The sequence below is a fragment of the Oreochromis niloticus genome, linkage group LG14 (genome assembly GCF_001858045.2).
Source record: "Oreochromis niloticus isolate F11D_XX linkage group LG14, O_niloticus_UMD_NMBU, whole genome shotgun sequence".
Lineage (NCBI taxonomy): Eukaryota > Metazoa > Chordata > Actinopteri > Cichliformes > Cichlidae > Oreochromis > Oreochromis niloticus.
In genome coordinates, this window is record NC_031979.2 from 19,679,533 (window position 1) to 19,696,103 (window position 16,571).

Below are 16,571 nucleotides of genomic sequence, written 5' to 3' on the forward strand. Positions count from 1 at the left end.
GAATGCTTTTGGGGTTAAGTCAGGAAGGATGTGCTATCAAATGAAACGTGGCACTCCTCACTGTGGTGACCTCTTCTTTTATTTTGAAAAACCAGACCAGAACTATTTTAACAGGTTTTTTTTGTCCATACTCCATCTTCTGCTATTATAAGTGCATTAAAATGTACAGATCGCAGTGAATCTACGAAAAGATAGATAGGTTAACAAGTTTTAGAAAGAAATGCAAACAGCGTTTACTTCTTTATAGCCCGAATTAACTTTACACAGACCTACATTCATGTTGTATGTTCTTCACTTAGTCCTACAGGGGACTGGAGACCTGACCAGGTGTGCAGCTGGGATAGGCTCCAGCTGTGCAACCACTACCCTGGACTCGAGAAGAGTAAAAATGTTGGATGAGTTCGAATTTTAGCAACCTTGGCCTCAAGGTCAAATTTAGAAAAATCAACTTTTCTGATAATCAGCTACGATTTTCAAATTTAGGCTATAGGTGCATCTACCAGGAGGCTGAGAGGGAGTGACAGTCAGTGTTTTTGTTTTTTATTCTCCCCCCTGAAGGAGGGAGTATGTAATCGGATCAGTTTGTTTGTCTGTCTCTTTGTTAGCACTCTGGCATCCACAGTTTTTAAATGTTCTAATTTTGAGTGATGGTAGATACCGGGAACAGCTCGAGCTGATTTAATTTTGGTGAAAATCTGTTCAAGGTCACGTCTTCAAACTTCAGAATATACTAGCGCTTGGGGGACATGAGTAGCTAGGTTGGCTAAGCATTTGACCTTGGCCTTCACTGTTAGAGCCCAAGGTCAAAGTTCATATTGGAAAAAAAAAGTTAAGAAGCCATATTGAGTAATAAGTCAAGTTTTTCACAGCTTACAGAAATCTAGTCGTTTATTTGTGCCACTCTGCCTAGACCTCTTGCCCCTCCTTTGCCCCATGTAAAATTTTCCAGATCTGCCGCTGGTTATAGGTTAGGTGCTCTCCAAAACTTTAGAGCAATATAATAATCACTGGGGGGCATAAGCACTTTCTTTGTTTGAAAGTAAAAATGGAAGTTTACTTTCTCAATACAAAATTATATGACTTCATAATGACACAAAAGATTTATATACTACACTAGATTTCCATATTAACAATGCTGGCATGAGCATAAAACATCAAAGTCTTAGCATAGCCCTCATTCTCAGGTGCTCCTGTTATTATTATTACTATTAACTTGCATTCCTTGTCCTGTAAACAACTCCCAAAAGGTCCAAATGAGGTCCCCAGACCTCATGTTAAGAACCACTGCAGCAGCCCTCTTGTCTCGCTGTCCACGGTGCTGGAATCACGCCCATCCTTTCATTAAAGTGCACAAAGCAAACACGTTTCGTGCACGCGAGGCTTTAAAGTTTCGTGTCTTTACACGCACGAGCTGCGCATCGATCCTCCACAGAGTCGACTCGGAGCGGTGATGTGCCGCTCAGCCAATCAGCTGGCGGACTGACCCCGTCGTACGATGTTCTCGCGTGTTCTGGTCACGATGGCTTGTTTTCATCACCGTCTTCAACTCGCTGCTCATCCAGCAGCTTGATGACGCCTCAGTCGGTGGGAGCGGAGGAAAGGTGCGCACGTTAAGAAAAAAAATGGACTGCGCACTTCGCTCGTCGGTTTTCAAAGCAGCTTCATGTTCCTGCTGCTGATGATCGACCCTGCAGATGTTGCAGCAGGGATTGTTTTTGGTGTCGGCGGATCGCGGTGCCATGCGTCGTTTTGCATTTTTACGCACCCATCCAGCCTTCTCCTCCTCCTCCTGCTCTTCATCCTCTGATCAAACAGCGTCACATGCTGCTGAAAAGCACTTAAACGCTCCAGATAAAATGTCTTTGGGTGAATGCGGCAGCCCGCAGGATTTGGACCGACGCCGGAGGCCAGCATGCCCGGATCGGAGGACGTATTTATAACGCTAGCAAATCACATTTCTTCACATTTTGATACTTAACGTCAATTTAAAGGTAAGCAATTATCTAATGAAATACAAGTCGAGGTTATCGATCAGGCTTGATTTTTTTTTTTTTTTTTTTTTTTTTTTTTTTTGGGTTATCAATGCCTTATTTATAGCTCCAGCATGACCTCAATTCCGAGCGTGCACTTCCCGCTGAAGACAAAGTTACGTGGAGCCGCTGGAGCTCCGAGGCTGTAATCTGAATTTCTAAGTTAGTGTCTGGCTGGAGTAAACGCAGATTCTCTCCCCTTCTCTCGTCTCTTTAGACTCAGCCATGGGCGATGAGAGGAGTTTGTCTCAGCAGACAGAGAGTGTGGAGAGGAGCATGGTGTTCCTCAGGAAGGAGCACCTCTCCATGCTCCATGGTCTTCACCTGGAGATCCTCTCCCTGCAGAAACGATGCACAGGTGAGGGGTTCTCAGCTGCTGTTGCTGCTGCTGCTGTTTTTGAAAGAAAAGCCCTAAAAAAAAACTCTACCTGACCCCTACTTCTACTGACGCTAAAATATATTTAACCACATGACCTTTAGAGAATCAGCAGGAGTACTTCCTGGCTTCTTTAAACCAGTTTTTCCTCTTGGGTTTCTGCTATATGTTTATTTTAAATGACTTCTGTTACTTTATAGAAGATAAGATGTGAGGATACACAATGTCAAAGTTTCCAAGGTGCGTTTAAAAAAAGAAAAAAGAAAACCCCTCCCCAAAAAAGTACAGAGTGGACACTGGAAGGTACATTTTTAATGTACATTTTCATTTTTAATCATTTGCGGTCTTATGAGTTCACATTTAATTGAAGAATCCTTTTGGCTAATCCTCTTTAGGCATTGCTGGTGTTTTCTTTTTAGCTGCTGCAGCTCTTTATTAATCAGCAAAGACCAATCTAATTGACCTTTTACCCTCAGAGAAAGGATTTACTGAGATTTTGGATAACAGCCTTTAAATGGGGTTTTAACCTCACAATAAACCATCAGAAACTCTGATATTCTGATCCTGTCATTTCACTGATTTCACTGAATTATAACATTTAATTTTTTTAAGGAGACACATCCACTGAGCTAAAACCTGTGTGTGTGTGTGTGTGTGTGTGTGTGTGTGTGTCCTCATTGTTCTTCTAATGTGTGTCTGCAGCACCAGTCAGTGCCAGACAATGCTTACATGATGATGTCATGCTACAATTCCTGTAGATTGCATCATTTCCTGTTTGGTGCCTAATGGATGGTGCCTTCTTCCATTCAATCAAGCATGCAGATGTACATGAAAACACACACACACACACACACACACACACACACACACACACACACACACAGTCTGGTATTAGCCGTCTTCTGAAGATGTTTTTGTTTATTTCTGGCTAACCACCAACCTTGTTATAATAATTCTAGCTTAAAAACCTAAAATAGATCATCACTGGCTGGGACGTGAATCCTGTTATGTGAACAGATTTTTGTCCCCAGTATGCAACCAGCAGCACACACATTAGTTAATTGACAGACACAGAAATACACGTGCTTTGTAATTAATCCATAGATCCTATAGCTTTAGTAATCCATATGAAGAGGATTGCAGGGGGTGGAGGAGGATGGGGGAAGGGCTGGGTCCATTATTTTGTGTTTCTCCCGCACACATGTCACATCTGCTCAGTGCAGCTGTGTGTGGCAGTGACACCACCAACAGAGAGAGAGCTGGCCAGCTCTTTGCCATCTCCTCCTCCTCCTTTCCTTTTGTTTCTGTGGGCTCTCCCACTGTAATGTGGGGCTCTTACAGATTGTTTATAGCAGGGTTTTTTTGGTCCACGTGGAGCTTCAGTCATATTTCTGTCAGCTGCAAGGAAACGAGGCCAAAGCTGCATAAAGACAGTACAGTGCATTTCCACCCCCAGAAGTACGTGTGCACAAATAAATCATCTTTCCTCAGCAGTTGGTGGCATCGGCCTGCTCTCCTCACTCCAGTTTGGTGTTGCCTTTAATTTCCACATTCCTCAGAGGTTTCTGTGGGATTGCACTCACTAAAAACAATGCTCAGCAGCTCCTGTTGCTGCTGAGCATCTTTAAAGCTTCTTATGATGCCGTCGGGCCAGAGTGGAAAATCTGTTAAAAGGTTTTCCATGCACATGTCTTTTTAAGGCAAAGATCAAACAGTCGTATGTATCTAAACAAGCAAGGAAAAGGAAAGGAGGAGAGCCGTTTGTGTGCGGAGCGGTCGCTTTTTTTGTCCGTGGTCTTTGAATATTTGCTTGTCACGGATTAGTTAGTTTTCTTTGCTGAACATTTTTATTCCTAACTTGAGGCACTGAGGAGCAGATAGGCTAATGCAGTTTGCAGGACTCAGAGGTGTACCCTGCCAGCTCACTAATAAAGCGTGGAAGGTTACTGCAAGGTTGGGCTGACGGTGTTGTTGTGCACATTAGTTCTGCCTTTTTTTTTCCACTGTTCTCAACTCAGCGTTCCTAATCAGCACATAAAGGCGCTGCTTTCTTCATAAGCTACAAGCTGCATCACTGTTTGTAAATGAGGTCTTCCTGTCTGGTCTAATGCACTTTTTGTGCATCCCGGAAACGAGTTGCATTTGTCCTTCCACATATCTTTGCAACGTTCAAGGTTGAATCGACTAAACAAAAGCCTTGAACGCTCAGTCAGGCTGCAGGAGATAAGACTGACCTACAAAGTGTTGCACACGCTGGATGTTGCAATGTGCTGAGTGCCTCATTTTCACTGTCAGGAATAATTCTTAGAGTTACGCTTATTCTGCGCTCCCCACTGCTAAATGAATTTCACGGAGTTTCAAGGCTCATGGAAGCTGTGAATGAGGGTGATAACTAGAAAATAAGATGCTCTCGAAGTCACTCACATTTGGGTGCAATCACTGAGTGTGCCTTTCTGGAGCTCCCCTTTCCTTTTTCACACCTACCTTCCTTCCTTCCTTCCTTAACTCCCCCCCACCCCCACACCCCCCCATCTGTCTTTCTCTCTTCATGCCAGCTGCATGGGTGGGTGTGTTACAGTATGCTGACTGCAGAGGGAAGGAGAAAGGGTGTAACAGAGAGAGCAAGAGGAGAAGAAAGGCTAGGGATAACCAAGCCACATGCACATGATGGTACAGACTGTTCTGTATACACTGCAAATACTTCCATCAGAAAAAAGCTTCAAGTTCACTGCTCATAATTTCGGACTTAAATAAACTCGAATATCTCAAGAGAATAAGAGTTTTTGTGGTCACGGGGGAATTAAATGAAGCACCGCTCTCTGTGTTGTGGTGTGTGCAGAAAAAGGCTGAATGTGGAGATTTTCCTGCTGCAGTCAGGCTGCTGTGGATGACCGTCGAGATGACTGACAGGACAGACACAACCAGCAGTCTGCCCCTCTGCACACACAAGCACCCACTTATATGCAGAAATATAGTCCAAAAATCACTCAACGACTGAATACTTCAGTCTGACACGTTATCTTATCATATCAGAAATGCTTTATTTTATCCATCTAAAAATATCCTGCATATCACACTGTGAGCATCTTTTAACATCACTGCCACTATTCGCCACTGTTGCTCCTGCCTGATATACAAAAAAAAAGGCATTAATGGCTTGATTATTTGATCAGATGTGTTTTATTGTCCAGAAAAGCTGCTGAGTTTCTGGTGCCTCTAATCTGCTTGCTTTTCTTTTATGGCTCAAGTGAAATGGACTCAGCTCCTAATGTGAGACATAAAAGCCAGACGAAGCATAAGGGAGACACAGATACAACAGTAAGATGCACATCTTCACCCGCTATACAAGGGGGAAAAAAAAGAACTAATAATATAACATAAGGGAACTTTATATGATATGATTTTAAGCTGTGGCTTTAGGTTGAAATGATTCTCTTGAACAAAGGACGACGGGATGTTTATCTTCATCGGATGTTTTATTAAATGCGGCACAGCTCAAAGGGATTGAATTTTTATTTAAGTATATTCTGACTTCACTGAGAGTGGCTCCACAGTGTAGTGGTTTACACGTTTGTTTAAGAAGCAAAAGATCCCCGGAGGAGGCACGAAACACTTTTGGGGCTGGATTTGCCAAATCAAGCTCGTAGAGACTTAGGAGGTAAAAAATGGAAAAAATATACATCAGAAAATCAGTCAAAAGCAGCTTTTTCCACCCTGCTGATTTCACTCCTGTATCCCAAAAATAAGGATAATAAAATAAAATGCTAATATGACAAATGTGTCCTTACAGATCCAGACTGTGGCAGTCTGTAGCACTCAGTCTTTGATGTAAAGTTTCAGATTTTGTTTCATAAATTATGCATGAGCTCGCCGAGGATGTACTGCATCGAGCATCTGTTATGTTAACCAGCAGAAGCAGCAAACACAAACTGTCAGCATACAGCTTTAATAAGACTCTGATCGCCTGCGTTTAATCTCTGATTATTTGATTTCTCTCTCTTCCTGCTGTCTTTGTGTGTCTCTTGCATTTTTCAGAGTTGACAAGCGAGTTGAAGATGAAGCCTCCGGGCAGGAGTCAAATAGGTATGTTTGAGTTCACATCGGCTCCCTTCGCAGGCTCTTCCTCGTCCTCGTCTCTCTGACGTGCCTGACGGTGTTCATGCCTCTTGGATTTTTTGTCATGTTTTTTTGGGCTTTGAGGACACAAAGACAGCCACATGTTTACATCTCCCCGAGCTAGTTTTACCTCACCCTCACCATACTCAGCCTCAACCCCCAGACGACCCCTGTCTCTCTCCATGCTCCCACCCTTGCATCCTCCAGGGGACAGATCTTTGTCAGTCACCGCTACCACTCTCTTCAGGAGGGAGGAGTCTTTGGTGAAACCACATGTGTAAAAAGATGCTACAGCTTCACATGTAAGATGAAAACACAGTATCAGCGGCTAAAGCATACCTCCACATGCTCGGCTCACGGCTGATGGTCGTTGGAGGTGGCTCAGTGCAGAGAGAGGCACCATTTTGTCACAGCGAATTAGAGACAGACTCCAGAAAGAGCAGTCAAAAGGCTGTATAAATGTGTGTGTGCTTGTAAACAGTGCGGGGGGCGGGGGTGGAGGAGTTGTGCCTGGCTGCATTACTCAGCCATTAGATCCCATCTACTTTATCCAGGGCAGGTTATCCCCCCACTCACGATACATCATGCAGCACAGCCCTGTGTTCTCCTCCTCACCCTGGCAAATTGATCCATCCTCTTTTTCGTCTTCTGCTCTCCTGTTTTTTCCTCGAGGTCCCGGTGGGGGTGTCCACTTACAGATTTTGCTGAGAGCGAGAGAGAAGGAGATGTAGGAAACGAGAGAGGAAAAGAAAGGAGAGAAGTAACAAGGGAGAGAGAGGAGGGCAATTAAGGCGAAAGGAAAGGCGGCAGAGTGCAGTCGGCTGCAGACATGGAGGCGTATGGAAGGACGTAAAGTTCACATTAGGTAGTTCTATAGCAGGCGTATGAGTTTAGGTGGGGTGTGGTGATGGGCGAAAGAGAAGCAGATCGGCCTTCAGAGGATCGATCCTGTAAGAAAAATTGAGAAAATAAAGAAAAAAATGAGTAACAGAGATGAAACACAACAAAAGGCCTGTCATAGACAGACCCCCAAATTCAAAGCTTTTGTCAGTATATGAAGCAGCTTATTAAGATTTTCCAGGTCGGTTTCCCTCTGGGCAGGAGGGTCAATGCCGGCCTCTGTGGTTATAATCCCCTGCTCCTCCTGCTCCTCCAGCAGCTTCTTCAGCTCAGTAAGCCCTGAGGTAACCGCACTGACTCAGGGCTTTTCATCCATACCTGCCTCTCATCCCCGTGGGGAATTTTACTGAAATAAAAAGAGACGAAAGCTCGTCTACAGAGGCAAAAAAGAGAAAAGGCAATAAGCAGTGTGCTGTGTTAAACCTGACCTTGGCAGAGAAGGCGTCGAGTAGTAGCCTGAATGAAAGTCTGTGTCTGTGCAGTCTGTTTAAATGTGGGAATGTGTTGTGAGGACAAGCTTTGCATACTGTACAGAATATAAATGCTTATGGAGCAGCATTAACTCTGCTTTGGTGATAAGAAGTAAAACACATGAATCAAGCTGTAGCTTCTGTTTTTCTCTGATCCACAAATTCTGCATGTGAGCATCAGTCGGCCTGCTGTTGGCAGGACATATTAAAGATATCAAATATCACAGTCACACACATATTTTCCCCTAATATGGACCAAACGGCCTCACAAAAAATGACTCGGTTCATTATCAAACATCAGAATGGAAACAAGGACAATATTAGTTTGATCCACTGACAAAAAATAGTGATTGATTGAGAATTTTGATTATTTATTAGTCAGAAAATATTTCTCTTTTCATTTTTTAGCTCAGGAGAAAATGTTTTTATTTCTCCTGAAAAAATCATTCTGATTATTTTATCACATAAAGAAAAATGGTGGCATCCCCACCCCAGGATGGAAATGAGAGCAGGAGATTGACAGATGGATCGGTGCAGCGTCTGCAGTAATGTGGATGCTGTACCAGTCTCAGCTCAGCTCTGTCTTCATGGTGAAGACGCAGCTGAGCTTCACAACAAATCTGTCGACTTACTGGTCGATCTACGCTATTATGGCCATCAGCTGTGGGTAGTGACCAAAATAATTAGATTGCTGATGCAAACAGCAGAAAATGAGATTCCTCTCACGGGTGTCTGGGCTCCTTAGAGACTGACTGAGGAGCTCGGTCATTTAGGAGTAGCTCAGGGTTAATGCTGCTCCTCCAAATTTAAAGGAGCTGTTTTGGCGCCTCCTAAGTGAAGTATTTTGGGCATGGTAAACTGGGAGGAGGCTCTGTGGTAGGAAAAAAATGGATAGATTATGTTATGAGGGAGCACCTCAACAGTTGAGGAGATGGGTGGGACATGGGAGGTCTGGGTGTCTCTACAGCAGAAGATGGATTGATGGATGAATGGATGGTAAAACAGAGGAGAGTATGTTGCATATCACAGAGGTTTCCTTAAATGTGAAACAAACTTTATTCTAAAACTCTTCATGTTCATAATTTGCATTTCTGGTCTGCATCAGAATTGCAGGAGGAAGAGGAGCTCTTGGAAGCTCGCAGTCTGGAGGTGGAAAACCGTCTGGCAGAAAAGGAGTGCGCCTTGGGGGAGATTAGGAAGGAGCTCACTCAGAAAGGGGCTTTGGTGGGAGTTCTCAGAGCCAATCTCAAGCAAAAAGAGCGCCATTTTCTGGAGGAGCTGAAAAGCCGCAGCCACTGTTCGACCGTCCTTAACACGGAGCTGCAGAAACAAACCGAGGCCGCGGCATACCTCTCCTTCCAGCTGCACGCTGCCAGGCAGAAACTGCACCAGCAGCGGATGCAGCAGAGGCAGGGACTGCTTTCCAGGGCCAACAACCAGGGGCTCCAGTACGGTGCTGAGCATAACTCCACAGTTTCTCCACAGATGCTTTCAGGAGCTTCCCCGTCTTCTCCTGTGGTTAAACCAAAACGTAAGAGCGCTAGGGCTTCCTCGAGAGTTGAGCGTTCCCGAGAGTGTGTGCCGATAGAGAAAGTGATGGGCCCTGCAGAGCCCACAGCCATGCCGGACCCTGCTCTCTTCCTCCACCCTCGAAGGCACAGGGCCCGCTCCAGGCACAATGTGGCACAAAGACAGCCTCCACTGGGCATGGAGAAGGAAGAAGAGGAGGACGAGGAAGGGGCGGGAGGTGGGGAAGGGCCAGTGGAGCCCCAAGATGAAGCTGCTAGACTGGTGTCTTCAGCAGCAGCAGCAGCACCTCTGCGGAGCAACGCTGCGGAGACGCAAGCAGATTAGCAACTACTGTGACGTGTGCATTTCGACCACTGTATCATCTGTCAGACTGTTACTGGTGGTAATTGTTGTTCTGCACCTTGACTGAATCAATACTGAGACTGGTTTTAGCCATTTTATTATATCACACTCACCATATGCTCTTTTTTAAATATGAACTTTGAAGTAACCTTAAATAACTCGCAAAAGTCAGTAAGTGTCACTTTAGGTCAGTCTTTTAAACTGGAAGGAATTGTTTACACTGCTGTCAGATACTCTGTGGGGCCTTATTTTATGGTAGCCCCCCCTTCTTGGTTTGAGTTTGACCGTGGTAGCAGTCATTTAGAGTGGACTAGAAGCTGTTGTGGTAGTTGTGTTACCCAGGCAGCTGTGACCTTTAAAGACCCTTCATAAATCACCCTAGGTGGCCGGGTGTTTGCGTGCGGCACAGCTGAACATATCTGAGGTTGTGGGCACACGAAATAATGATTGATCCCCAGGAAATTCCTCACTTTAAATAGAAACTGTTTTTTTTCTTTTTGACTTCTTAAAAAAAAAAAAAAATATCCATAACCATGCATCAAAATCTGGTCTCCATCTGATTTAATCTTCATCTTAATCCTCGGTATAATCTGAAAAACAGAAGTAATCAGTCAAGGCAATTATTTTTATTGCCTTGACTGATTATTTTTGCAAGGTACAAATCATCAGTGGTTTAGACCTTTTTCACAGCAGACAATTAAGATGACATTAAGAGAGGTTCTAGTGGCTTTAGATATCTCAGTCAGGGATCAAGGCCATGTCTAAAATGAATATCTTGCTCACTCAACAGGCACTAAGGGCCAGATTTACTAAAACGTTGCCCCGGCACAGTAAAAAGTACTATCAGTATTCAGAAGGAGATCACAGTGACAAGATTGGGTGTGATATGTTAATATTAAATACGTAATTTTGGGAGTTCCCTTCTCAAGGTGCAAAATATAGGAAGGAGAATGTTTTAATCAAGCACGCACACTAATTTAATAATGCGATTTACTTTTAATTGTGCCGATATTTAACACAGAATAAAAGCAGATCTTATTTTTTGAGCTTGATACTGAAATTGACCGTTTAAAAGGCAGCGCAACTTTTGTAAAACACGCCATTTTGCCCCTTTTAGTAAATCTGGCCCTAAACTCTTCTCTGTAACCAGCAGAATACCAGAGTGCCAAACAGTAAATGCGCAAGTCGGAAACTGAGGTAGTTAAAAAAAATATATATATAATCTGTGAGAAAGACTCCCTAACACGGCGGCCTGGTTACGTTTGGGCAACAAAACTACAAGGCTGGTTTGAGTCAGAGTACACCTGTTTAACAATGTCACCCACATCACAGAAAGCCTGAAGGCAAACTGTTGCCATGTGCAAAGCAGCCAATCGGTGTTTCAACTAACAACAAAGAGTTTTCCTACAGCCCACCTTCACTGTTTTGGTTAGTGACCAGATCGTGATACACTTTAGAGCAGCAATCCCCAACCACCGGGCCACAGACCAGTACCGGTCCGTGAGTCGTTTGGTATAGGGCCGCGAGGGTTGAGGATCAGGTGTGAAATTCATATTTTTTTTATTTTTTTTTTATCGTTAACTCTGTTTCCCTGCGTCTTTTCCCGTGTGTTATGAATAAGTCTTCTTTTTTTTGTACCGGTACTGGTTTTGTTTTGTTTTGTTGTATTTGTCCGCGACACCTTAAAGACAGGTCTGTGAAAATATTGTCGGACATAAATCCGTGGCGCAAAAAAGGTTGGGGACCGCTGTTTTAGAGTGGACCTCTAAAACAGTTCTTAACAAATTTATTAGATCACCTGTTGTTAAAAACAAGAAAATAACAATATTTTCAAAATTAACTTGTTTAAACTAAAAAAAATTTTTGAATTCACTGAACTGAATTCATTTTTTTATGCCCAAATTTAATCCGGCTAACTGGACGTCTCCGTGAAGGATAACGTTTAAAAAAATTTCTGTTCAGGAATGCAAGTAAATTCATATAATTTGGCATCTAAACCAAAAAATAATAATGTGCTTTGCTATTGTTTTTATGCTTTTTTTTTTCTCTACAGCAGCTAATTTGAAAGTAATAATTGACAACAATAATTATATTTTAGCATTAAAAATGTGCATACAGAGGATTAACCATTACAGAAACATTAAAAAAAATTATCGATACTGTTCGTTTAGGGCAGCTGAGGCATAAAACTTACACTGGGTGGTGGTCTAATACATTTCTTAAGTACTGTATGTAAGGCAAAAGCTCAGACTACTGCCTCTGCATGATGAAGGGAGGAGATATCCTTATGTGATCCTCTCAGGCTCCACCCACCTATCGTCTAAACCTTCTGCTTATGAGAGGCAACCAATCAGAAGAAGGCTGGTTTAAAAGGTACGGAGCTACAACAGCATGTTTCAGTTAGTGGATGAGGGCAAGTATAAGATGAAGACGGATTATTTTGAACTGTGAATCATGGAAATCTAAAGTCCCGAAAGGTACTAAAGGTCATTAGCCTTTGTTTGTCTACATCAATCTCAGCCCACAGGTAAAAAAAAAAACATTAGCAAACAACAGAAGACAAAATATTATCACTTACATTACTAAGAAAGCATCACAACTTCTCATTCATTTTTAAATAGCGGTAGTGATACAATGTGAAAATAAATAACTTAATTCCTTTAGGGTACACAGTATATTTTATCAGTGCCTGTCTCTAATGGAGGAGAGGTCGGCCACGTGAAACTTCGGTCTGTATGTTTTAAGAAGCGATGGATTGGAGTGGTGTGCTGCCTTTCCTTTGCAGGGACTGCTTTGTGTGTAAACAGGCCACATGCTGGTGATAATCAGTTCTGACTCACTGGACTGTGCACTTTACTCAGGTGTGGGTTGTGTACAGAAAACACACACGGACGACGCCTTCTTCGGCATTTGTGTTTGAGGGTCTTGTGTTGTTTGTTTCACTTTTTTTTTTACCTCAGGAAAACAAAATTAGGTTTCCGATGTGTCTGATGATGTGTCTTACACTGAAGAGCCGGCTGACTGTTTTGATGGAATTTCCTTTCACATTTTTTTTTTAAACACATTTAACAAATTCCCAAACTAGCCTTGTGAGTGCACACGGATGCAGTGGCTGTTATCCTCTATTATCAAAACACATGCATATGGTGGCCCCTAGTGAAACAATGAGCAAACAGCATGAAGCAAGCAGGTGAAATCAACCTTTTATGCTACGGCTTGCATTAACAGCGCCCTTTTATGACTTTACCATCATATACACTACTGCAACTACTGCCTTATAATATATAAGAGGAGTCGTGATGTAATAAACGTGGACACGGACTCAAAGGAAACTACTTTACTTAACGGATGGTTTCCTTTTATACAACTCTGGTTGGGGTTTGCATATAAGTCAGATCACAGTTTTTCTTCAACGCTTTCCTTGAGCCATGACCTAACTGAGTAACCGCAGCTTGATGTGAGTCTTCCTGTAAGACTGAATATGATTGTGAGGATTTTCTTTCACTCCTAAGCCACCGGTTAGCGGCTTAGCATCATGTTTGTAGGACTATTATTAAAAAAGCAATATATATTGTATATTTATATATTATGAGTAGGTGAGGTCAGCTGATGTAAGGCGTGAAAATAGTTTCTATCTTTGTAATTTTTCAGCTCAGTGTTTTCGCTTTATATTTTTCTGAACTGTCCGATGGATTGTTCCATTTTAAAGTTTTGTCACTGACTCTTTATGAGATGAGTTGCTACGCTAAATGTTAAGGGATTTGATGATATGCTGCACGTGACACAGCAGTGAGTAAATGGGCATATTCTTATGCCACCTGAGACTGCCTGGCTGCAACCTGAGTGAAATACACCAATTTTTTTTGTTTTTGTTTTGTTTTTTAGCAAAGAAATGCAAACATGACGAGGGTTTCCATTCACCTCTTAGCTGGTAAGCCATTAGCATGACCGTGTGCACTATTCTTCCTCAAGTTTTATGAGACAGTCGGTGATAAAAGTGCAAAGCTGTCTTGTCCAAAACAGTTTCTCCGACAGGGAAAACTGAGCTTTAGACTGTTAGACTCCATGAGTTAATCACTGCACCTCCTATCCAGGTAGATTCAACTCTCCATCCACCTGTAATCATCAGTTTAATAGATTTTACAGCAGATGATCCATGCTTTTTATGTAACATCAAAATACTGGCTGCTGTACGCGTCTTTGCTACAGTTTTTACAACTCAGAGACTGACGACTTGTCTGCCTTGAGGGAAAACGCTAATGAGCCAAAGAGGCCCACCACTGAAATTAGCACAAAGACAAACGGTGCGACGCCTAACGAAGATGTCTTTCTTTCAGCGAAATCTTCACTGCCTCAGAGCATAGCATACTATATCTCACATCATGCAAACAAACGGTAATGATCCGCACACACCCGCAGAGAACGTCTTCCATCTTTCAAAACGCTCATGTGACTCTAATCCTCATATCGGTCGCATGACAGCAGCAGCAGCATCTCTGTCAGTTTTACTCTTCCAGGTCTTTGTGGTGACTCCTGGTTGATTTTCCATCTTACAGAAGAATTTTCAGGGCACCGTGAAGCATCTCGTTTGATGTGTTATGTGGTTTCTAGCAATAATACCCAACATGCAAAACAGAGAGATGTTGCTCTGGGTTGTTATCTGCTATTGACTGATTACCGCATATACTGTGTTTGCTTCCTACAGTGATTTACTGTACCCGTAACCCAAATAAACTGAAAGGTTGTCGAGTCTGCTTCTTGCTTTGTTAATAAAGTGATTAAATTATTTTGTAATTATGTCTTATTATAGTTTCCTTTGATGTGGCTCATCTGGAATGAGCATTACCCTCAAAGAATGGGTCCGTTACATGGTAAAATATTACTATTAAAATATGTGAGTGAGTAATATTAAAATATATGATTAGTTTCTGTCTGAAAACAAGGTGGTTAAACCATCAACCATTCTCTGCCGCTTATCCTTTTCAGGGTCGCGGGGGGGGGGGGGGGGGGCTATCCAAGCTGGCTAGCCTGCATGCTCAGAAAGTATGCAGGCTAGCCCAACTTTGCATGTGTCAGGTTATGTGTAACATAGTGTCTGTGTCTGCCTGGATTAGCAAGCAGACTTCCTAGCAGAAAGCAGATGCTTTGTGCACTTTATGTATGAACAGACAGTGGCTGTGGCTCAGGAGGAAGATTTGCTTGTCTACTAACCCAAGGGCCGATCCCTTAGCTCCCCTAGTTCACATTTCAAAGTATCCTTGGACTTATACTGAACCCTGAGTTGACCCTGACACATCATCGGACTGTGACTGTGTGAGATTGTTATTTTCAAAGTGTGCAACAATAAAAAAGATTTGCTTACATGAATGTGTGTGTGAACGCAGAATGAGATTTGCTGTAAGAAACAGCTCTGAGTGCTCAAACTGACTGGAAAAACATTTACTAATACCAGTCCATTTACCTCCTAGGTGAGGTGTTTGGGGCATGTCCTACTGGGAGGTTGTCTCAGGGCGGACCAAGAACACGCTGGAGAGATTATATCTCTCGACTGGGTTGGGAACAACTCAATGTCCCCATGGATGAGCTGGAAAAGGTGGCTGGGGTGAGAGGGTTCTCTGCTTAGACTGCTGTGTTTGCGACTCAAACCCAGAGAGTAATAGAGAATGGATGGATAGATAGATAAATGGATGGATGAATCTCAGTGAGCTGCTGGAAGTGAGGAGTGACACAAGCTTATGCCATCTGTGTCAAACTGTTAAGGTTCAGCGAAATCAAACTGAATTCACTTCTGTTTTATTGGTGAAGCACCAACAACAGGTGCCTCAGGGCACCTTACTTTCATCAGCATTGACCTTTCAGCAGAAGAGATAAAATCCAATGAGTCCCTTATAATCAAGCACCTGAGGACAGATGGGAGATAAAAACTCCCTTTTAACCGAAACAAACCTGGTGGAGAGCGACCATGTGCCTCGACCAGTTGAGTGAGGGTAAAGTGAATAATGAAAAGAAGAGCATGGAAACAAAACAAGTATAACATTAAACACTGGGCTGGTTGGAGGGGTTAGAAAGGTGTGGTAGGGGAGGCAGATTTACCTCCAGAGAGGTATCTGTCTGGAGAGATTAGAGGAGGGGAGAAAGGTGCTCACTCCATCATGGGAGATCCTCCAGTAGCATGAGGCTATGGTTGCCTAATCCAGTTCAAACTACAAGAGTAATTAAAAGGTTTGAAATCTAATCTTAAAAGCAGAGAACGCGTCCGTCTATTCAAACCAAACTGAGCTTGTAACTACGGTTTAATAACTGAGGACAACCCTTTGCACTTTTGCAAAACACAAGTATGCCTAGAGTCTTAGAGTGAAGTGCAAAAGATTTGAAGGAGCTTGGTCACTTCAACACAAGATCCAAACAAGTCAACTGTGTTGTGTGGGACACACAAAACAATGGTAAGAGGTGGTCTGAACTTCTGATAGATCTAACTTAAAAAGAAGTTTGGCATTGATCATTTGTTTTTATATAAATGCAATTTTCCAAACTGTTTCTGTATGTTATTCCCCTTACATATATCTAGCAAGAACTACAATCAAGCAGTTGTGATAACTGGCAATAAGATGGCAGATGACTCTTTCACATTGCAGAAGGGGAATTTTGGCACACTTTTCTTTGCAGAATTGTTTAATTCAGCCACATTGGAGAGTTCTCCAGCATGAAAAACCTCCAATGCCTGTTTTAAGTTATGGCAAAGCATCTCAAACAGATCTAACTCCAGACTTAGAGTAGGCCACTCCAAAACCTTCATCATTTTGTTTT

At 42.8% G+C, this 16,571-nt stretch overlaps 1 protein-coding gene and 1 long non-coding RNA gene across 2 annotated transcripts; both read left to right on the forward strand.

The window, feature by feature from the left end:
* The first annotated feature begins 157 nt into the window (after positions 1-157).
* On the forward strand, positions 158-14,397 carry ccdc92ba (coiled-coil domain containing 92Ba). Its single transcript, XM_005463737.4, has 4 exons — positions 158-1,991; positions 2,248-2,388; positions 6,442-6,489; positions 8,998-14,397. Exons 2-4 carry the CDS (start codon positions 2,256-2,258, stop codon positions 9,744-9,746), a joined length of 930 nt encoding a protein of 309 aa, XP_005463794.1. The 5' UTR covers positions 158-1,991; positions 2,248-2,255; the 3' UTR covers positions 9,747-14,397.
* LOC112842185 (uncharacterized) lies at positions 2,398-6,152 on the forward strand. Its single transcript, XR_003213894.1, has 2 exons — positions 2,398-5,076; positions 5,246-6,152. It is a non-coding gene; the product is annotated as an uncharacterized LOC112842185 (long non-coding RNA).
* Positions 14,398-16,571: the final 2,174 nt, after the last annotated feature.